Here is a 24448-nt window from a genome sequence, read left to right as displayed (position 1 = left end):
GCGTGTTGCAGGCTAGTTATAAAAAACACAATAGTGCTTGCACCATCATATACGTGCAATAAAGTTAAAATGAGAGACAAAACTACATTAACTTCGTACCTTTATTAAACCCAAGCCATTACAAGAACATTATTCTCATAGCATGCATATTTCCACAACTGCTAATTGAAGTGCAGAGTGCAATGCATTATTCCAATATATTACAACACGATGTTGATGAAATAATGTACACATTTAATAACTTTAAAATACAGGCGCACAGATCGGGTTACAGGTATAGCGGTCCCTGTCGACAGGCGTCCAACTGCTGAACGAGGAATATCAGGAGAGAGCAGATCTGACCATCTCGCCAAAAGTGTCGTACAATATTCTACAGGAGTCTGTCCATCACGCCTACAGGGTCTTGCAGTATTTTACAAGGGTCTGACGATCAAACCAACTGTGTCTTACAGTACTCTACAGGGTCTACGTTTTCTCCATGAGGGTGGGTAACTAGTTGTGACAGCAGACAGCCAGGAGAGGCAATGGTTGTTGTTGGTCGAATATGGTCAAAGTTTTTACGTCATAGTGGAAGGTGGCGCATGTATGAAGATGCCTACATAGTCAATGGCCATATCAGAATATGTTGGTAGGGTTGCACGATGCAGTCAAACTAAACGTTATCATATATTGGAAAGCACATTTATGAAAGGTTGCCATTTTACGTATATACTGTAACGTTAATGCTGGACAGTAATATCTTTGTACATTTACAGTTGGGTGTTTCTCATCTCGGGAAGTCCCAACACCACACGGTGTAGTCCTTAACCATTCCATGCCTTCCTTTTACGTGAACGTTGCAAGTGCACAACATGTAACTGGCCCTGGCTTGATTCACGTGAACAGACACATGTTTGCGAGCTCGTCTTAGATAAACAAATCAGTCATGCAGGCGCCAGAGCTTCCATGCATGCTTTATATTCAATGTCATATTGGACAATGTTTGTCTCAAGGGGTTACAGCTATCGTTATATAATTACCCTCAGTCACAGGTTTCCGTCTGTGTCGAACCCAAGTCCACGTTAATGATATAGGATCCCTGTTGCAATGAAAACTTTTGATTTGCTACGTAACCATCCTGTGTTTTTCTGAAATGTAGAATACGATGTCGCCGAGACAAGACGTGGGGGAAGCAGGGTTGTCCGTTGATCCCAATCCCAGGATGAAAGCTGAGCAGGAAACGACCAGGCCACCGATGGTGATCGTGTGGCGGAATGTGTTCCTGTCCTTTATGATGAATGCATTGGCCGTGTACGCCCTCACACTCATCCCCAAGGCGATGTGGAGGACTACACTGTGGGGTATGTGCGCTATTCTACCTCTGACTTAAGAATTGACTTTCACATTGTGTGACCTCATTGGAGTATGAACCTTCATACAATGAGGGTCGGAGCTTGCGACGACGTTCATACAATGAACTCACATAGAATGAAAGTCAGTTGTTATAATGTTTCAGATCACTATTTTATACCTCGAGGGATGTAAAATCTTGCTTACACTGACAGCCATACAACAACCACCTGTATCGCGGGAACAACGTTCCCCCAAAAGAGGTGAGGTGAGGTGAAATGAGGTTTAACGTCGCCTTCCAAGATTATTGCACTTATATAGCGACCTTACGACACTGAGCTACCATGCTGCAGTTTAACATGAATACCCCACACAGACACAGTATACTGACTCCCAGCGGACCTTGTTTTAGCCCCAGGCAGGGTAACAACAAGTACAATCTTTTAACGTCTTTTGGTATAACGCGACCGGGGATCGAACCCTGGACCTCACATAAAGGGAAAGTCAATTGTTATATTGTCACTATAGATCACTATTTTATACCTCGAGTGATGTACCGCGAAATCTATACCAGTGCCATCTGTCTTACACTGACAGCCATACAACAACCAGCTGTATCGCAGAAAAAAGGGTTTCCCAAAAAGAATATGGAATGTGCACGTGCAGCGGTGATACAAAATTGCAAAATACCTTTTCTGGGTACCCTACAAATGCATGTACAGAAATTGTATAACATGCAATGGATTGTTGGACGCTACAGGTAATGTACAGGTAACAACAGATACGCCATGTTTAACTACACACCACAGAGAGAGGGAGGGCCGTAAAACTGAGGCAAATGAGTGCCATCCACACCCAGGTTGCAAGAAACTTCAACTGTATACATACAACCGTCGCCAGACTGTTTGAACGTTAAACCCTAGTCACACTAGAGCCGGAATGAGACGGAATGCCGTCCGAATGATAATTCTTTCAAAATTGTTTATTCCTGGATATTAAAAACATTCTTAAACTTCTGACTGCATTCTGAGAGCATTCCAAATATTCGGGCCCATTCGTGTGGCCGACCCGAATGTTTTGCTCATGCTCGAAACTTTCTCATGCTTTCGAAGTGGAGAAATATCGAACGGCATTCGAAGTGTATTCTAACTGCTCTCTGGCTGCATTCTGTCCCCATTTCACTACGACCACAAATATCCCGAATCACCCCGAATAGGATATTTTTCATGTTCGTAGATAAATCTCAATGATTCCCAACCATTCGTACAGTTCGCGGGAGTTCGTCGAATCGACGAGAAAGTTTTTGTTTGTCAAAATCTTTCGTGGAAGGGTCCCCGAATTGCAATTTCGTGGCTGTATCATAATCCATTCGTAATTAATTCTTATGTTCTGTAACAGCTTCGTAATCGATGCTTTTGCATTCTTGGCATTTCTAATACTACTATTCCACACAGACCACGAATCCCGTGAATTGATAAATTTTAGGATTCGTAGTTGAATCGTAATCAGTTCGTTAAATTCTTAACTGATTCGCATATATTCTTAGTTAGTTCTTACAATTCTTGAGCTATCGGGAATTCGTGGCAAAAGTTTTGAGCTGTTCAAAGTTTTGGCCATGAACTCCCGATTCAAAAATATCGTAGTTAGTTCGTAACAAATTCGTAATGCATTCTTAGGCATCGTAACTGAATCGTAATCGATTCGTAGGCATTCTTAGGTATTCTTAGCTCATTCGGGGATTCGTGAATTCGTGGCTTTACGACGAATATTCTACGAATTCCACGAATACACGCCGAAGCTATCTTGAGGGAAACGCCATAAATTGTCAAGAATAGTCACGAATTCATTTTTATTCGTACCTGATTCGTACATGCATTCGGCGTATTCTTAACTGATTCGTAACTGATTCCTAACTTTCGTGCAGTATTCGTAATAGCTTCTTGTAAATCGTAGTGAATTCTTGACAATATTCATGCGAATCCAGCCGAATCCCACGAATATTTGTAACTCTATCGTACCTGTATCGTAACTAGATCGTAGAGCGTCACGAATTGAACAAGAATATTTGCTAAATTCCACGAATCCTCACGAATCCTAAAATTTACAAATCGTGGCGATTTGTGGGATTCGTGGTCTGTGTAGCATAAGCGATTCGTGGCTCTCAAAATCTCTTGTCCTCAACCCGAAACCATCCCGAAACAGCCACGAATGTCCCGAATCAACTACGAATCATTGTAAGAATTCAGTAACATTCGGCATATTCGTAACTTAGTCGCAGGTGATTCTTACAACATGAATCTTGTAATTGTTTCTCAACCCATTCCTGGCATTCTTCATATTTTCCATCCCGATTAACCACGAAAGTTTGCATTATTGGCCGAATCATCACGATTTTCCGATTCGGGGTGATTCGGGATATTCGTTGTCGTAGTGAAAGAGGGGGCATAAATTTTCTTACGGCATTCCAACAGCATTCGAAACATTCTGATCGCATTCGAGGGAGAATCGAAACGCCAAGCCACTTCAAATCCTGCCAGAGTGTATCGAATGCACCGCGAATGAGCCGGAATGCACCTCGAATTAGCCGTAATGCACCTCGAATGAGCCGTTATGCGCTTCGAATGCATCTCGATTGCTGACGGAATCTATTTGATATTAAAAGCATTCAGCTGGAATGCACTTCGAATGCCGTCAGAATCTTTTGATTGCCGCTCAAATGCGGCTCAAATGCAGTCGGAACGTCCCGATTGGCCCGCGAGGGAGTCCGGGCGTAATTCAGAACACCGCCGAATCGCATAAAATGCGGCCAGCTGCTGCTAGAAATCAGTCTGCATTGAATTTATATGAAACTATAAAATACTCACACGCAAAAGAAATGCAAGTGGTTTTAAGCAAATAGGTAACAAACACGGAACCATAAATTGATACGAGTTTTAGCATGTAGTGAAGCCTGATGGTGTTATCAATATTTTTGGTTGCATTTTGGAAGCCCCGAGTAAAAATGCAACATAAAAAACGAATCGCCAAAACGCACCATGTAAATGAATATGTGGGTATCATGCACCCATTTCTCGCGAAATCGAAAAACACGAACTGTCACGAACTGTAGTGGCATTAAAACTGTGGCCGATTCTTGGACCTACCACTCCTTGGTCAACAATGCCACGCCTAACTCAAATTCAGAGAAACCAGGCTATCGGACGTTTTGAAGCTGGAGAGTCTGTCCAAGATGTTGCCCGTCATTTCAACGTTAACATAACCACAATTTACCGTCTCCTGCATCGATAGAATGCAACACAGACCAAAGATGACCTTCCTCAGAGCGGTCGTCCTAGGGTCACCAAACCTCGACAAGATCGGCAGATTAGCCGTCAACACCAGCGACATCCGTTCCTAACTGCATGTGAAACTGCTCGAGAGACCTTAGGAACACATATTTGACACATTAGCCGGGACACTGTGATCCGACGTCTCCGTTCCAACAACCTCAGATGTCGCTGACCAGCACGTCGTCCTGTTCTCCAACCACGGCATCGACAAGCACGACTTCAGTGGGCACAGGGTCATCACAATTGGCGTCATCTTGAGTGGAGGCGTGTCATCTTCTCTGATGAAAGTCGCTTTTGTGTCTCCCATGCAGAAGGAAGAGTCAGAATTTGGCGGCGTCGAGGTGATCGTTTCGCTGACAGAAACGTTGTGGAAAGGGATCCATGGGGTGGACCTAGCGTCATGATATGGGCAGGGATTGGACTTAATGCGAGACTTGGACCCATGTGCTTTCTGAATGTTGGTCAAGGTCGGGGACACGGGGTCACTGCTCAGCGGTATATCGACCAAGTGATCAGACCCTACGTTGTTCCATCTTTTGCACAACATCAACACATTTTCCAGCAGGACAACGCTCGTCCCCATGTTGCCAGAGCTACCATGGCCTTTCTGCAACAACACAACATCTGTGTTCTACCGTGGCCAGCCCTCAGCCCTGATCTGAACCCCATCGAACACTTGTGGGATGAGGTTCAAAGGTGTCTGCACAATGTGCGCCCAGTCCCTACAACTGCCGATGAGCTACGCACAGCTGCTCTGGGTGTGTGCAGGAGGATCCCCAGGGCCTTCACAAATCGTCTGATCCACCCAATGTACAGGAGATGTGTGGCAGTGATCAATGCTAATGGTGGTAACACCAGATATTGACTGACATTTTGGGTATTGACCCGAAACTGCAAGCCCTTAATATTTGAAAAAAAATTTATGTCATCTGCCTTTTAATCAATTAAACTGTCTTCAGTCAAATGTTTTGTCAATCTTGCCCTAATAGTATTTCTTGTCTTTACTGTTGAAAATGAATAACATAGATACTGCGCATGCATACTCGACTTGCGTTTCTTTTGCTTGTGAGTATATAAACTAATAAAGTTAGAATAAAATGTAAATGACCCTGGAACTTCATTGGTAAACAGATACTTTGAGAACAAATGTAACATTTATTTTATTTCTCTCCCATTTAAAGCTGAATGTGTTATAATAATAACACACTACTATTATTGTGTCATAATTAAATAAGAAACAAAAAGCAATTATTACTTCTATTAATGATAACAATTGATTGGCAAGACAACAAATCCAGTGTACATATGTCATGTCATCCTCTTATCGGTCTCTTATCCATCACTCATCCTGTTCTGCCATGGCACGGCTGCTACTGGGTTGTTGAAGCAATGCTTGAGGATCTCCGGCTGCCTCTTACCAGCCTAGGTGTCGCTAATACCTCCTGCAACACGCTGCACATATTCAAGCTGAAGAAATTGTCTCCAGGCTCCTGGCACCACGTTGTGCTTGTCATCTTCCTCATCAGCAGGATAACGGATCCTCAACAAGCCGGCTGGCAGACACAACATTCAACGATTTCCTGTGCAATGGATGGGCCTTGGCTGCATTGTGGTGAGAAGGACCTGCCATCTCTGGGCCAGGATTCCAAATGCATTCTCCACCACACGTCGGCCCCTGGAGATCCTGTAGTTCCTGTAGTTGCTCTCGTCCCTCTTGAGATACATGTGACCATATGGCTTCATCAAGAAGGCCCTTATTCCAAAGGCATCATCTCCCAGGATAAAGTATGGCATAGGCTCGTCATCTTGGGATATGGGGGATGTCTCAAGAAACCTATGCTCCCGGCGTCAAAGCAGTCCTTGAGCTTGTTGAAGATCTTAGCATCAGACACACTTCCATATGCACTGATGTCCACCCACAGGAACTTGTAGTCTCCATCCACAAGGGCCATGAGGACCACAGAGAAGAAGCCCTTGTAGTTGTGGTACATGAGACATGAGAGTCGCTCATGCCAGGTTTTCTGATGGCCACATGCTTGTCATCTGGAGGTACCACAGCATGAGGATCATTCCACCTGTTTCTGAAGATCTCCCAAATAGGTGTCCATTCAGCTGGAGTGGTGGGGCAGGTGATGACCCCCTCCTTGTATCCCTCAACAATGGCATGGCAGACTTCAGGGAGGCCTGGAGGTAGAGCCTTCTTCATCTTGGTATCCTGCTTCTCTATCCTTCTCTATAAAACTCATCAAACATGGCAGACTCCATCCTGAGGCTCCTCCATCAGTCTGGAGTAATGTCCATACAGTCTCCTCCTCTTCTCTGCCAGCCATGGTCGGGTCTGATATCTTCTGGGTTTCTCCTCCTGGCATCCTCCACATCTCCTTCAAGCAGGTCTTGCTTGAGGAGAGCTTTCTGGAGCAAAGCAACATGGTCCAGGGGGTCTATACTCAATGATGGTTAGGCTAAGAGTGATGAAAATGCTGGATTCGGCAGAATTTTATACCCTTTCGGGGCCATTATGGCGGCATTCTTGATATAACCGGGACAGGTCGCAGGTCCTCGAGCCTACCGCTCCTTTCGTAGAATGGCCTTGAAATCAACGTCGCAGATTCTGCTTCTTCCAGAATGGAGGTCATGCTCGGGTTTGTCGTCGCAGGGCGGAACGGTTGGCGTCACACTGCATTCAAGAAGTGAAACCATATGGAGGCGGCGGGGTGATGGTTTGATAAAGAATTTGCGGGAACCAACGGGCTAAAAGTCGGGCCAAGAAAAGTCGGGCCGGGCCGGGCCAGCGGGTAATACTAAAAATGGATTGCAGAATAATAAAACGAAACGCGTATATCTAGGCAGATCTCAAATAGTTTTGCTCATTTAATTAAGTGAGTGTCTTGACTGTGTGTTTTCTTTGATGAGACGGTTTCTCACCGACCTTAGCGTGTAGGGGTGTGATGTCCTGGGCAGGAAATGACAGTGTATTGACTACTCTTCTTTCATTTATTAACGTGTTTGGCATCCCTAATAACCTTTACTAATTCATGTTAAACCAGCACAGGATGTTTTCTGGAAGTGGGTATTCTTGAATTGGGCTGGCACGACACGTGTCATAACTGTCCTAGCACTTCTAAAGTTACTTAACATCCTTACATCTAAAGACTAGTATTATATCTACCTCTATACCACTTAAGTGTCTCATTTTGCGGTAGTTAAAGATAACACGCTGCTCAAAGTGAGGCCCTTTTCCCACTACATTCTCAACGATCTTTATGAGAAGTGATTGGTCTGTGATCGGTCCGACTTGGCCCGGGCTGTCAAAATCAACTTAAACCTCACAGATGTAACATCAAATATATTCACATCTATACACAAGTATAATATCTATCTTTATACCACTTTATAGTGCATCAGATCGCGCTATTTAAAGAAAACAAGGTGCTCAAAGTGAATCCCTTTTCGTTCTCCATTCTCAACATTGTCTCTATGAAAAGTGTTTGGCTTGTGTTGGGTCCGACTTGGCCCTGGCTGTCAAAATCAACTTAAACCTCACAGATATATCTTCAAATGTGATTACATCTATAGACTAGTGATATACCTACCTATATACCACTTTATAATGTCACAGAACATCGCATTTAAAGAAAACTGGTCCGTTAAAGTCACGCACTTTTACTGTATTTTCTTAAGGAAATCTTTGTCTGAAGTGTTTTGTCCGACTTGCCCCGGGCTGTCAGATGATGACATACAGTGGGTTCGGTACCCTTAATAAGCCGACCAGTTTGGTGAAGTAGTCCAAGACTTATCGCGGCGTCCAGGGTATGTAAGCCAGGTCATTGATCCCAACACGGACAATGACGAAATGAAAACAATGTTAAAATAACGGTCACTTCAGATGTATCTTTTACAAAAACCCAGAGTAAGGTACTTTTTTGGAAATACACACAGTGTCTGTATCTACCATTAAAACCGGTTTCAATTATCATTGTGGTGAGTTTATTATGACTGATTATTCATTACTACGTGCGTGAAAAAGTCCTCAAAATGTGAAAAATGTTTCTTCCTTTAACTGATATGATATGAAGACATCTCCTACCTTATACCTCTCAGTGCCCCAGAGGAAATTGGGAACGTCAGCCACTTTGGCTCCTGACAGAGATCTCGTCACTATGCCTTCTTTCACCGTGTGCCGTCCAAGATATTTGACCAAAGAGTCGCCAACAAGTACTGCAGTCATTGTCAGATCGTGATATTTGGAATAGGATGTCAGTGATGTTGTTGTTGTTGCATTAAGTGTTTAAGAGGTCGCCTTCTGCCTAAGCCATTTCGGCTGACCTGTCCCTCTTTGGGACTCCTGTGTGTGAGTAGGGTACACATATCTATTGTGAGTTTGGTGTTCACATAATTTCTGTTTTTGTATTGATATGATTTCTATTTTCGTATTTTGATATGATTTCATTTTTATCCGTGGCTGCTCTGTTTATATACGTTCGAGTAGCTGTCCATCTCTCAGAAATAGAGTTAGTTTGGCCTTCGCTATTGCATCTCTTGGCTTTAGGAGATCTATGACAGAAAGCGGATCTAACTGCAATTCTTGTCTTAACCTAGCCGGGGCTGGGGCTGGGGCATGGTCTTGACATTCTAGTAACACGTGAGCAATGGTTTCAGCCTGGTTGCAAGATGAACAAACCTTGTCATAGTGCTTTTTGTGACCGAGTCTGAGGTGTGAGATAGCAATTTCAATTTTCCTTTCATTTGAGTATGAGTTTGGCTTTTGTTGGACCTTGGATTGAATTTTGTATAGCCATCTGCCGATCTTACTTGCGTCCCATTGGGCTTGCCATCTCTCTGCTATGGAGGCTTTGATTTTGCTTTTTATCTCTAGTTTACTAAAGGGAATAGGCTGTATATCCCCTTTGTCTAGAGCTAGCTTCGCCAGTGAGTCTGCTTTTTCATTTCCATGAATATCTATGTGAGAGGGGATCCAACACAGCTCCACCTGTAGCCCTTGTTCCGTTAGTTTTGTATATTCGTATAGAATATTGTTGACTGTGTTTGGCCTGGAGTTTGAGTTTCTGCCATTGATGGCTTGAAGTGCACTAAGCGAGTCTGATAGGACGACTGCCTTTGCTTCCGGAGTGAGTGAGTGAGTGAGTTGGGTTTAACGCCGCTTTTAACAGTATTCCAGTTATATTACGGCGTGTCAGCTTAATGTGGGAGAAAAGCCCGAAGTGATGCAGGTCTCGGACGTTTACCACTTCGGCGAAACCCACAAGCACGGGTATGGTGCTGACAAACCTAGAAACATAATCGGGGCGGACCGGGATTCGAACCCACAATCATAGGTTTCTGGCGTGCCAAAGGGACGCAACTCTGCACAGCGAATCGCGGCGCCTTAGACGACTGGGCCACCCGTGCCCCCTTGCTTCCGGAAGTTCCGGTATGAGTGAAACCCTTTTTTTGTGACTTTCTGGAGGCTGAATGTCATCACAATTGTGACTTCGAATGAGTTCACGTACTAATATCCAAGATGGCTTTAGTGAGGGATTTTTTCGAGCTAGGGCTTCATCTCGAGTGTTTTTGTCTTGTCATATCTTTTTAACCAAAGGCTTTGATGTTCGTCCCCAGAACGATAATATTGCCTGTTCTCTTCTTAGCTTCAATAGGAGTTCTCCCGTTTCTACTTGTAGTGCTTCTGGTTAGGTGCCTGTTGCTGCGCCTGTGGCCAGCATTAGGGCTTTGTATTGTATTCTGTCTAGGCAGCTCAAGACAGTATTTGATGCTGAGTGAAAGGCCTCACAACCATAGTCCATTTTTGATCTGATAAGTGATTTGTAGAGGTCCAACTGAGTGTCCTACGATGTGCCTGAAATTGCCCGTAATACGGTCAGGTCTTTTTGACATCTGTTTTCCACATATTCTATATGTTTGCGCCATGTGAGGTGTTGATCAAGGATCACCCCAAGAAATATTGCAGATTTTTCGAATTTGATTGGTTTGCCTTTTATGGAGAGACGAGGTATCATAGCATCTTTCCCCCGGCGTTTGAATAGAACTCCAACAGTTTTTTTAACTTGAAAGGGTGAATCCCCATTTATTGCACCATTGATCTACTCCGTCCAGGGCTGACTGGAGTTTTTTTCTGATTTGTGAAATATCTCTGTGCTTTACCCATATTGCTCCGTCATCTGCGAATTTAGAAGTTTGGGTAGGAGAGTTGACATGGTCAAAAAGATCATTGATCTTGATAGTAAACAGGGTTTGGCTTATAATGCTGCCTTGTGGTATGCCATTGTCCATTGCCATGGGATCAGATTGATTGTTCCCTATTTCAACTGATAGCGACCTGTCTTGTAGAAAGCTGTCTATGAAGTTTGCCACGTTCCCTTCTACTCCATTTTCTGCTAGTTTTGTGAGGAGTCCGTCATGTCATACCATGTCGAAGGCTTTGCTGAAGTCCAGAAATACTGCGGCTAGGTATTGTCTGTTTAATTTGGCTTTTTTTATTTCATTTTCCAGTCTTAGAATATGATCTAGACACGAGTGTCCCTGCCTGAAGCCACTTTTGTCAGGTTTTATGTGGTTGCCAGTTTCAAGGTGATGCATGAGCCTTTTCATAACCATGGCTTCCATGGCTTTGCACATGTTTGAGGTGAGTGAGATCGGTCGATAAGAGTTTGGTAGGGCTTCGTCTTTCGTCTTCGTTTGTTCTATGAGTGCATGTGAATCATTTTTGTAAATGCATTCTCAACCCTCACAGGTAAATTCATAATTACATTTTAGTTACCTTCTGAGATTATAGGGGGCACGAGTGGCTCAGTCGTCTAAGGCGCCGCGATTCGCTGTGCAGAGTTGCGTTCCTTGGGCACGCCAGAAACCTATGATTGTGGGTTCGAATCCCGCTTCGCCCCGATTATGTTTCTAGGTTTGTCAGCACCATACCCGTTCTCATGGTTTTCAGTGGTCCTCCAACATTAAGCTGACCAAACTCACTCACACACTCACTCGTGTAAGTTGTTCATTTTTACAAAATAGGATTTCGATCAAAAGGTTACAGTTAAAATGACAAATACAACGTTCAATCACATGTTGAGAATGGAGAGGGGAAAGGGCTTCACTTTGAGCACCTTGATTTCATTAAATACCTCGATCTGAGACACTATACAGTGGTATAAAGGTAGATATGATACTAATCTATAGATGTAAACATATTTGGTGATGTGTGTTTAAAGTTGATTTTGACAGCCCGGTCCAAGTCGGACCGAACACAAACTAAACACTTTTGATAGAGGCTATGTTGAGAATGTAGAGGGAAAAGGGCTTCACTTTGGGCACTTTGTTTTCTTTAAATACCGCCATCTGAGACACTATAAATTTATAAATAGGTAGATATTATACTAGTCTATAGATGTAAATACATTTGATGTTACATCTGTGTGTTTAAAGTTGATTTTGACAGCCCGGGCCAAGTTGGACAGAACACTTGTGAGACTGTTGAGAGTTTGGGGAGAAGAGGTCTACTTTAACCAACGTATCTGCTTTAAATACGATGAACAGTGACATTATTAAGTGTTGTTTACTTAGATGTAGTACTATCCTAAAACTATTGTTCTTTTACACGTTACCTAGATCAGCGACTCTTACACACAGCTCCACTTTCTGGTTTTCAAGCGATTTACTCCGAATCATCTAATTATGGTGCACGTTTTTGGTCGGTGATTGTTCATTACTGTCAAGTGTGTATGTTGCATCAATAATATGTAGGTATGGTTGCCGATAATGGAGTAATTAGCCAATACAACTTTGGCCCGTCTTGGCCCGGCCCGGCCCGACTTTTAGGCAATCCCCCGAATAGGTCCAAAACTGTAGCACAATCGACTGCGACGTATTTTAACATAATATGATAAATCCCAGTACTTACAGTAATTGTCCTCTGTCTTACAGGTTACGCTGTCCTGGTTGTCACTGACCTCGGCATAACAGCGGGCGTTCACCGACTGTGGGCTCATCGATCCTACAAGGCACGGTTTCCACTCAAGGTCCTCCTTGCAATATTTCAAACAGGAGCTTTCCAGGTTACTTGCATAACTGTTATCACAAAATAATCTTGATCCCTACCTGACTCATTAACCTTTACGACATGCTAATGTAGCAGGACGTGGAGTCATCCCACAGATTGCATCCTTACCTTGTCAGCTTGCTGACGGAGTTAATCTCTTTGGTCATGTGGACAAGGCGTCCGATCTGTGATCAGAAGGTCCGTGGTTCGAATCCCATCACGGGACTCTGACATTTTATGGCCGCTACATATGCGCCCAACGTGGGGCTGAGCACGTTCATATCAAATTTGAGCAAAATAAGTCTCAGTACCCTACGATGCGGCCCGGGACGTGCCTTCTGTTGACGGGGAAGTATGTAGCAGGACGTGGAGTCATCCCACAGATGACATCCTTATCTTGTCAGCTTGCTGGAGGGGTTAACCTCTTTGGTCATGTGGACAAGGCGTCCGACCTGTGATCAGAAGGTCCGTGGTTCGAATCCCATCACGGGACTCTGACATTTTATGGCCGCTACACTTACATCGTCACCAATGATTTATTTTCAATACTAGACTTAAACACAGGTTACCAAGGCCTGAATTACTTTCTGTTACTACATGCTTACATCGTCACCAATGATTGATATTCAATACTAGACTTAAACAAAGGGTACCGAGGCCTGAGAGATTTCACCATTATCGCATGCGTACAACGTCAACAATTGTGAACCTTGAATGTTTGAATGAAAAGTTGGCATGTGGTCGTGTTTATCCTGGTGTCGAGGCGTATCGGGATTTTCATTTTTTTTCAACCAACGTAAAGGGGAGCCGAAATCATATTTTTTCACGACACAGTTAACAAATGTTTTTTTCTTTTCCTGTATATTCTGGAACGAGTCGGTATTTTTTTTTTAAATTTAAAACACTCCCCTCATACCTCCCGTCACTCTTTGCAAATTATCACTCTGCATGTCACGATGCTCATTGGTTGTTCTAATATTATTTTTCTCTACAGAATTCAATTTTCGAGTGGTCCCGTGACCACCGAGTTCACCACAAGTATTCTGATACCGACGGCGACCCTCACAATGCCACTCGGGGCTTCTTCTTCTCGCACATTGGGTGGCTCATGGTCAAGAAACATCCGGATGTGATTGCCAAAGGGAAGCAACTCGACATGTCTGATTTGCTCAATGACAAGGTTGTCATGTTTCAGAAACGGTACACAATTTTACACAATTTTATACAGTTCATTCTCTTTAAGATCGATAGCTCTCTGTGTTAAGATTTGAGGACACTTCCACTGAAGTGAACGTTGGGTAAACGTCGTAATCGAGGTTATTTGCGACTTACCGCGTAGGTACCTTAAAAAACACCTGTGAACGAATCTTTCTGTACCAGCAGACATCAGGCTTTCGGGAATAATGTAGAAATGCAAGCAGTGAACCAGTGAGTAAATGTCGGTTAGAGCTAAGGTCAGCATTACACCTCCTATATCACGACAACTGCTTTAAGTGACATTTAGTTGTGTCAAGAGTGCACATTACAGAATATCGGGGAAAGTGTTGTTCCGAATCGATTTACGTACCTTTGCATACAACAAACACTTTCGTTTGGGTGAATGGAAGGGAAAAGTTATATTAACACGTCCCATTTTAATTCTGGAAACCCATTTGTCCAGAAACTCTCAATGCTGTGGCCAGTATCTGTCAAAGGTATTTACAAAATTGAACATGCTGTTCTCTTTGGTACATAAAAAGGAAAGAAAAAATGTAAAAGAAATCTTTCGAAAACTCAAAATTTAAACTATATCGCCCATGGGCGAGAATATTTTCCTTTGCTCAAAACTCATCTTTTTCTTCAACAAATACATAAAGGTATATCTACAAGCAACATGGCTCATGATTCAACTCATTTTAACTTAATTCAACTAATTTGTGGCGTTTATAAAACATTTCGCCTATGGGCGAAAAGGTTTGGCCCATGGGCGAGAATTTTTTCCTTTGCTCAAAACTCATGTTTTTCTTTAACATATATATACATAGAGGTTTGTCTACAAGCATCATGACACATGACTCAACTCATTTTGACTTATTTCAACTTATTTGTGGCGTTATTAAAATATTTCGCCCATGTTTTGGTTAGTCCCTTTGAAGCATTAACTAATTGTGTGCAAAGTATATTGTATCATGTGAAATATACTTAATACTATGTCATCACATTACTATTTAAAATGGACCTTTGGTTTTGGTTTTGGTTTTGCTTTCGTGTCACAATATTCACTCAAGTCTTCCTCAATCGGCTTTAAACATTATTCCCATTGGTCAGTTCGACACCGCATATAATAAGATAATAGAATGTGAGATATTCAGCCAGACGTTTAGCAATGAAAGACGAATCGGGTTTTTTTTATACAATACGTGCACGTGTACCTGTATATCGCACACCTAGTGTCACTTAATTGCCCACTGTGATTAATGGAACGTATAAGGAATGCAAAATCCACTTAAAAGCGTAGGCCGTTAACATTTTACTACAATAAGCAAGACCAAAGATGCGGCGGGCCGGGTTCTTCCGCTCTGTGGCCTCGTCTTTGTAAGTCATCATAAACAATGTAAAGAATAGAGATGTAACAACGAGACATAAAATGGGAAATTCAATAAAGATTGTTACAATATGTACAAAGGTAAAACTTGTGAAACTTCTATAAAGGTAACATCCAATCAAAGGCCCATTTTAAATAGTAATGTAATGAAAGAATATTAAATATCTTTCACATGATACAATATACCTTGCACACAATTAGTTAATACTTCAAAGGGACTGACCAAACATGGGCGAAATATTTTAATAACGCCACAAATTAGTTGAATTAAGTTAAAATGAGTTGAATCATGTGTCATGATGCTGGTAGATAAACCTTTATGTGTTTGCCAAAGAAAATCATGAGTTTTGAGCAAAGGAAAATATTCTCGCCCGTGTGCGACATAGTTTAAATTTTGAGTTTTCGAAAGATTTCTTTTACATTTTTTCTTCCTTTTTATGTACCCATGAGGGCAGCATGTTCAATTCTGTAAATACCTCGGACAGAGACTAGACACGGCATGGAGAGTTTCTGGACAAATGGGTTTCCAGAATTAAAATGGGACGTGTTTATTTAAGAAATAAACGACGAGTGGGAGTTGTTTGTCGTACAGTAAAACATTGCTTCGTTCTTCATCGTTCTTTGCGATTTATCGCGTAGCTATCTTATATACATTGATACAATGAACAAGAGATACAGTTATATGGATATACAACTTCTTTATTACAATGACTGCGACGCTTCGGTGTAGATCTATAAAACACCGTTATCAAGCAAGTGATGAACACATGTACACCTTTAAGTCGCAGTCATTGTAATAAAGACGTTGTATATCCATAGAACTATATCCTTTGTGTATCACGACGGCTTGAACAGAACAGTCTGGAGCAGTCGAACCAGTGGTTGATGACATGATGCTGTAGGGGTATAAAAATGACGGGATAGGAAGTCATGTCACACTTTATGTCTCCTTGATGCTCACTGCAGTCACATGCTGCACAGAGTATGGAGTGCATGGGATAAAGTCTGACCCGTAGCATCACTTAAGGATTGATATATCCTTTAAAGGAGAAAAATATTAAACTAATTTCCACGTTTGTTGCTTTTATTCCCTCTTTACTCTTTCGGGATGCCCTTGAGGATGATTATATGCCGCATCGAACACTATTTCAGTTATAACATGTCAGTCTCTCATCTTTTTGTGAAACATAATCAGGGAGAATCAGGGTTTTATACCTCGATCATAGGTTTCTTGCAGCCTAGAGTACGCAACTCTTCACGGCGGCGCCTTAGACGACTGGGGCACCCGTGTCCCTGGGCATAATGTTAACAATATGATATGAATAATATACAACCCGACACTGAATATGCTGGCTTCTCTACAGGTACTACGTCCTGTTGGTGGGAGTGTTCTGGTTCGCCATCCCCTCCCTAGTGCCCTGCTACTTCTGGGGGGAGACGTTCTACAACTCTGTCCACATCGCCGTCTTCCTGCGCTACTGCCTCGGCATGCACACCTCCTTCCTCGTCAACAGTTATGCACATCTACGTGGCATGCGTCCTTATGACGAGAAAATTCGTCCTGCGGACAACTACATCATAGCGCTGATCGCTAACGGGGAAGGATTCCACAACTTCCACCACACCTTCCCCCAGGACTATGCAACCAGCGAGCTACCCTGGACACTCAATTTAACCTCTGTGTTTATCGACGCATGCGCAAAACTTGGATTGGCGTATGATTTAAATAAGACGTCTAAAGACATTGTGGCAAAAAGGGCGGCAAGGACCGGACAAGGGTCTTTGAAGGGTTGATCTATTCTGTTTACCATTGACCAATTCCTGAAGTACGATATACGGTCAAGAGAATTACTAACATATATGTTGCATCCTTCTACGTGATGCATTTTCTTTTGGATATGATTTTTGCATTATTACCAAGATCTGATATTTTCATGTATTGTTCTGTTACCTCACTGGTCCGCGTCACACCCACCAGTATACGTAATGTACACGCTCTCTGTCACAACTGATTACCTAACGTATCCTCGCGATTTGGACGACGACAATTCTTGAAATCCGTGAACACAATACAATTAGATTTATCAAATTTATGTTTCTGACTTATTTGTTCATAAATACCAAAGTTAATTAATATGACCAATAATGTTACACTCTTCATGGAACAGGGTTATTAAAGTAATGTTCTTTATACAACGCTCAGTTGATATTTCTGGTTAGATTTCATTCTAGTCGTGTGCAGCATTCGATAGGATAAAACAATTGGTGGTGTGATTTCCCTTACCCTGATATGATAATGACATTTGGCTACCCTGATTAGTCTTAGCAAGAGGTTTGTTGTATGCACAGAATATAAGTCAATACAGTCAAAATTATTATCACTTTTCAGTTCTCAATACATTTATAGCACCATGTATACGTTTGCATTATATTATATCATGAATAAATTTGGTACACTTGGGAGTATACTCGACACCTCTGTCCTCTATTATCTAGTGTGTTACATCTCAATAGTATTATGATAAACCCTCTGGACCCATTCTCAACCAAAGATTCGAATGACACGACGCTAAAAATAGCCATCCAATCAAATGGTTCCTTGTCACTTATGACTATATTAAAAGCAGCATGTGTGTGAGTGTGTGCGGCTATTAAAACAACAAAAACAACAAAACACAACAAACAAGCTAGCAATAAAACATTAATCATAAATCCAAAAAACACCAAACCACACTACCTCACAAACTCATTTACTCCCCCTTTCGGACATGCCCTTCCACATCACTAAATGGCCTGGAGGGCCCGTGCGCGAAATACGCATATGTCGGAAAGCGCACGTTAAAACCCAAACTTAGTAAAGTGTGTGTGTGTGTGTGTGATAGGGGTTGGCAGAGGCCTGGTGATAGCTGTCATGAGTACCATCCACGGTGGCAACACACTGCCCTACCTCTTCCAAGTATGCTGGTTCTCCTAATCGATTCTTCGAAATGTATGTAAATTCCTATTACGGGAAATGAGGAAGTACAAACATTATTTAATACTGTAGCATGAATCATATTTTAGTCCTGTATTGCACACGATAACTGACCTACATCAAAGTACACCCCCCATCCCCAACATACATGCACGCATGCACGCACGCACTCACGCACTCACTCACTCACTCACTCACTCACTCACGCACGCACGCACGAACGCACGGACGCATGCACACTCACTCACTCACTCACTCACTCACTCACTCACGCACGCACGCACTCACGCACGCACGCACTCACTCACTCACTCACTCACTCACTCACTCACTCACGCACACACGCACGCACACATGCATACATACATGCATACATACATGTCTATGGTACATTGTCGTTGCGCGTGAAACCGAGACCTGCAAAATAGAACTACAAAAAACAAACCTACTACAATTAGGTCGTGTATTAGCCTAGCCTTACAACTCCCATAAATGCAGCAATTTACTATTTTCTTGAGGCACTGATACATATCTGTGTTATTGATAACTCTGTTATTAAGAGTTGATTGCGTGGACCGGTTGGGTATCAAAGCTTTAATGACGGTAGGTCCAATCACATCAATGCTGAACCTATACTTATGTTTTCAGACATCATTTGTTTTCAAATCGATACGGTCTAGACTTCAATCTATATAAATACATGATTGGGAGAACAACTGAGTGTTCACGTAACTTGAAACTTATACATGATACATGTATACCTTACCTTACATACAATGAGGCAGGTGCAACAACTAGTTATATCTATATACATGAAACTGACATACGATGTGGCAGGTGCAACAACTAGTTATATCTATATACATGAAACTTACCTTACATATAATGTGGCAGGTGCAACAACTAGTTATATCTATATACATGAAACTGACATACGATGTGGCAGGTGCAACAACTAGTTATATCTATATACATGAAACTTACCTTACATATAATGAGGCAGGTGCAACAACTAGTTATATCTATATACATGAAACTGACATACGATGTGGCAGGTGCAACAACTAGTTATATCTATATACATGAAACTTACCTTACATATAATGAGGCAGGTGCAACAACTAGTTATATCTATATACATGAAACTGACATACGATGTGGCAGGTGCAACAACTAGTTATATCTATATACATGAAACTTACCTTACATATAATGTGGCAGGTGCAACAACTAGTTATATCTATATACATGAAACTGACATACGATGTGGCAGGTGCAACAACTAGTTATATCTATATCCATGAAACTTACCTTACATATAATGAGGCAGGTGCAACAACTAGTTATATCTATATACATGAAACTGACATACGATGTGGCAGGTGCAACAACTAGTTATATCTATATACATGAAACTTACCTTAAATATAATGTGGCAGGTGCAACAACTAGTTATATCTATATACATGAAACTGACATACGATGTGGCAGGTGCAACAACTAGTTATATCTATATACATGAAACTTACCTTACATATAATGAGGCAGGTGCAACAACTAGTTATATCTATATACATGAAACTGACATACGATGTGGCAGGTGCAACAACTAGTTATATCTATATACATGAAACTTACCTTACATATAATGAGGCAGGTGCAACAACTAGTTATATCTATATACATGAAACTGACATACGATGTGGCAGGTGCAACAACTAGTTATATCTATATACATGAAACTTACCTTGCATATAATGTGGCAGGTGCAACAACTAGTTATATCTATATACATGAAACTGACATACGATGTGGCAGGTGCAACAACTAGTTATATCTATATACATGAAACTTACCTTACATATAATGAGGCAGGTGCAACAACTAGTTATATCTATATACATGAAACTGACATACGATGTGGCAGGTGCAACAACTAGTTATATCTATATACATGAAACTGACATACGATGTGGCAGGTGCAACAACTAGTTATATCTATATACATGAAACTTACCTTACATATAATGTGGCAGGTGCAACAACTAGTTATATCTATATACATGAAACTGACATACGATGTGGCAGGTGCAACAACTAGTTATATCAATATACATGAAACTTACCTTACATATAATGAGGCAGGTGCAACAACTAGTTATATCTATATACATGAAGCTGACATACGATGTGGCAGGTGCAACAACTAGTTATATCTATATACATGAAACTTACCTTACATATAATGAGGCAGGTGCAACAACTAGTTATATCTATATACATGAAACTGACATACGATGTGGCAGGTGCAACAACTAGTTATATCAATATACATGAAACTTTCCTTACATATAATGTGGCAGGTGCAACAACTAGTTATATCTATATACATGAAACTGACATACGATGTGGCAGGTGCAACAACTAGTTATATCTATATACATGAAACTTTCCTTACATATAATGTGGCAGGTGCAACAACTAGTTATATCTATATACATGAAACTTACCTTACATATAATGTGGCAGGTGCAACAACTAGTTATATCTATATACATGAAACTGACATACGATGTGGCAGGTGCAACAACTAGTTATATCTATATACATGAAACTTACCTTACATATAATGTGGCAGGTGCAACAACTAGTTATATCTATATACATGAAACTGACATACGATGTGGCAGGTGCAACAACTAGTTATATCTATATACATGAAACTTACCTTACATATAATGAGGCAGGTGCAACAACTAGTTATATCTATATACATGAAACTGACATACGATGTGGCAGGTGCAACAACTAGTTATATCTATATACATGAAACTGACATACGATGTGGCAGGTGCAACAACTAGTTATATCTATATACATGAAACTGACATACGATGTGGCAGGTGCAACAACTAGTTATATCAATATACATGAAACTGACATACGATGTGGCAGGTGCAACAACTAGTTATATCTATATACATGAAACTTTCCTTACATACAATGTGGCAGGTGCAATAACTAGTGTATATGCTTAGATATTAAGTGATATGATATGTATATATTATCATCCATTCTTTCCAGCATATACTTAAAGGGGCACTGGTCTAAAGCAATTCCCCGGGACTGGTTATTGCCATTGTTATTGTTTTTTCCCGTGAGTACCCGGATGATATAGCAGAAACCTAGACTAGTTCGCAACCTGTGCTGCGCAATTCGTAAGTGCATTTGTCTTTTTTATTGATAGTATAAGGGCGCATGGTCACATATATCAACAAAATGAAATACAGTTTTGGAAATAATAAGGAAATGTAGGTATCTTTGTGGGTAGCATCGGTAATGGTGACGAACTTTTAATAAGTCACTTACTTGGTAATTGTGCGATTTTCGTTCACACTATTTTGACTTGCAACACAAAGTAAATATTTCTCCTAAACATTGCTTATTTTATCGTGTTTTATCGTGTCAAAATTTGCAAAATTTTCACTTAGGAAATTTATTAAAAGGCTGAATATTCAGTTATTTTACAAATTAACTGAAAAATATGTCCATCTGTATTATTATGATAAAGAATTCCAAACATTTTTATGTTTAATATCATCCCCAAGAGACTAAAAATGTTACGATGAAAAGTACATTTCTATATTGTTTGGCTTCTAATCCTACATAATAATCTATTGTGACGTTTATAGGCCCTTTTGATCGTCTTAATCAGTTTTAGTCAATCTGTTAAAGAAATGGATAGATTTTTCAGTCAAAATGACTGAAATATTTACACATTTTATAAATTGCCTGAGAGAATCACATTTTACAAATTGACGGTAATATATACACGCTTACAAAGGAAAAGACTTGTGAAAACAACGTCTATCGCGCATCGAAGAATTTCCCAATCAAGACGTAGAGGAACAGGAATGAATCTGTCCAATGCTACAGCAAATGAAGGAAAACAAAATGCAAATATCATAATTACAACCTACCAAATTTATGTGTATAATTTTAGGCAGCTTCCTTGTTCGAGGAATGTATCCGTGAATATCCACACAAAGGAGCAATATCCCACACGTCTGCATTTGTACAAAGAAACTTATTCGATGTCACGTGTCTCTGTAACAATCAAATACTTAAAAAAATATATATCGTTTCGGGATATTATAACCCGTGTTCGTGGGTCCTACTATTTAACGTCCGAGGACGCCCGGGAACGTCCGGGGGCGTCCGGCAACGTCCGGGAGGTTTCATCAGACGTCCGGGAGTTTAAAAATACAGTGCAGTCAATAAAACATGTCTTTCTCAGTTTGGTAAGATCGTGAGAATATCAACTGGCGTACGTGTTTGCCATGTGCAGCGGCCAGAAAATGGAAGTACCAGTAACCGGAAGTTTCTGGCCGCTGCACATGGCAAACACGTACGCCAGTTGATATTCTCACGATCTTACCAAACTGAGAAAGACATGTTTTATTGACTGCACTGTATTTTTAAACTCCCGGACGTCTGATGAAACCTCCCGGACGTTTCAGGACGTCTGATGAAACCTCCCGGACGCTCCCACCAGATGCTCCCCGACGTTGCCCGGGCGCTATAGTACCGGACGTTTTACACTCAGTTAACCATCTGGGGCCAGGCATGAACTTTTGAAAATGTCTGTGTTTCAGTATTAGTTATGGAATAGTATACAGAATATGACACTATAAAAGAACATTATTTTTGTTCCATAAGCAAATTTACATTGTATCCTTCAAAGCCTACGTTACGAATACCTCGTCAGTTCGAATAAAATCAAATCGTATTTGCTTCGCAGATTCACCATTTAAAAAGAATAGGAGTGAATGTAATTTTTTTCGAGCTATATGTTATTTTGTATAATTAATACAAGAACACAATTATATAGAATACACTTTATTATTTAGTATCATTCTCCCGGACGCTCCCTGGCATTGCCCGGACGCTCCCGGGCGTTTCCCAACGCCCCCGGGTGTTATTTAGTAGGACCGGTGTTCGTTTCTCAACTGATCACTTAGTTCGTTCGTTGGTTCATTCGGAGATTTAACGTGCGCTTTCCGCGTGTAATAAATTACACTTTGTGCGTATCTCGCACACGGGGAAGCACTTATACTATTGGGGGGGGGGGGGGGGGGGGGGAAGCGTGTCCTGTCCCTACAGGCGTGCGAAAGGGCTCCTCCCCCCTGGATTCGAGGGGAGCGAGTTCCAATGCTGCTGTTGGGGGGCGGAGGGGTAGTGGGTAGGCTCTCCTGGATCTCCATGGCGGCGACTGGTGGAGCCTTCTTCACTTTGGGCGGCCTGGCCTTCTGTACCGGGCGTGGTGCAGCAGGTAAAGGGGCCGGGGTGGTTTTCTCCTTAGGCTTGGTCTTGGCCGGAGCTTTGACCAGAGGCCTTTTCCTTTGACCTAAGTCAAAGGAGATGGAGAGGGTGGAGGAGTTGGACTTGTAGGAAGTAGTCCCCAACCCTGAAAGCCAGCAAGGGCTCCAGGATGGCAACTAGTTCCCTCGGTAGCGACAGAGCGATGTCTCTCATAGTTGAGCGTGGGTAGCGAGCTTGGAAGGACACGTCTGCACGTTGATCACTTAGATTGTTTCAGATGTTTCACATAGGTGTCATGTCTCAAAGGTCTCAAACTATTTTCATTACGTCCGCGGTTCCTAAAAAAATCCATTGAGTTACATAACAATGAGCAATCAATCAATATATTATCGGTTAACCCTTTGAGTGTATTCTATTTGTTCTAGTAAACATAGACATGTAAACACTGACTTTTGACATATCCACTGTGCAAGATAACAGTGATTAATCAATCAATGTATTTTCTGTTAATCCTTTGATGACTAGGAACGATCCGTTGATTTACAAAAAAAGTAAATCAACTGATTATTCATCTCTTGCTGGGCTGCCACGTGCATATCACACAATACACATTTCAACTCACTTGAAACCTGGATTTAGATTGAATAATTACCCCAGACACAATAAATGCCAAATGGGAACCTTTGTCAGGTATTCTGAGCGGTGCTACCACTAATCATACCTGTAATAAATTCATTAACTGAGCATCAAGTGAATGACGACAAATACACACAAGTGTAGGGTTATACGAGAAAACGTGGATGAAAACAAGGGAGTAGTAATCGTATTATCGACGCAATCCGAAAATGCTTTCACTGCAT

General features: G+C 41.5%; 1 protein-coding gene across 1 annotated transcript; it reads left to right on the top strand.

Annotated features, from left to right (window-relative positions):
- The first annotated feature begins 273 nt into the window (after positions 1-273).
- LOC124119385 (stearoyl-CoA desaturase-like) lies at positions 274-17760 on the top strand. The gene is made up of 5 exons (XM_046481872.2): positions 274-484; positions 1139-1340; positions 12594-12724; positions 13703-13908; positions 16657-17760. The coding sequence occupies exons 1-5, from the start codon at positions 479-481 to the stop codon at positions 17084-17086; spliced, it is 975 nt and encodes a 324-aa protein (XP_046337828.1). The 5' UTR covers positions 274-478; the 3' UTR covers positions 17087-17760.
- The last annotated feature ends 6688 nt before the right edge of the window (positions 17761-24448 follow it).

This window comes from Haliotis rufescens, unplaced genomic scaffold (genome assembly GCF_023055435.1).
Source record: "Haliotis rufescens isolate VD_foot unplaced genomic scaffold, xgHalRufe1.0.p SCAF_28, whole genome shotgun sequence".
In the NCBI taxonomy this organism is placed as follows: Eukaryota; Metazoa; Mollusca; class Gastropoda; order Lepetellida; family Haliotidae; genus Haliotis; species Haliotis rufescens.
Note: the sequence above shows the minus strand (reverse complement) of the source record. Positions and strands in the feature narration are given on the sequence as shown.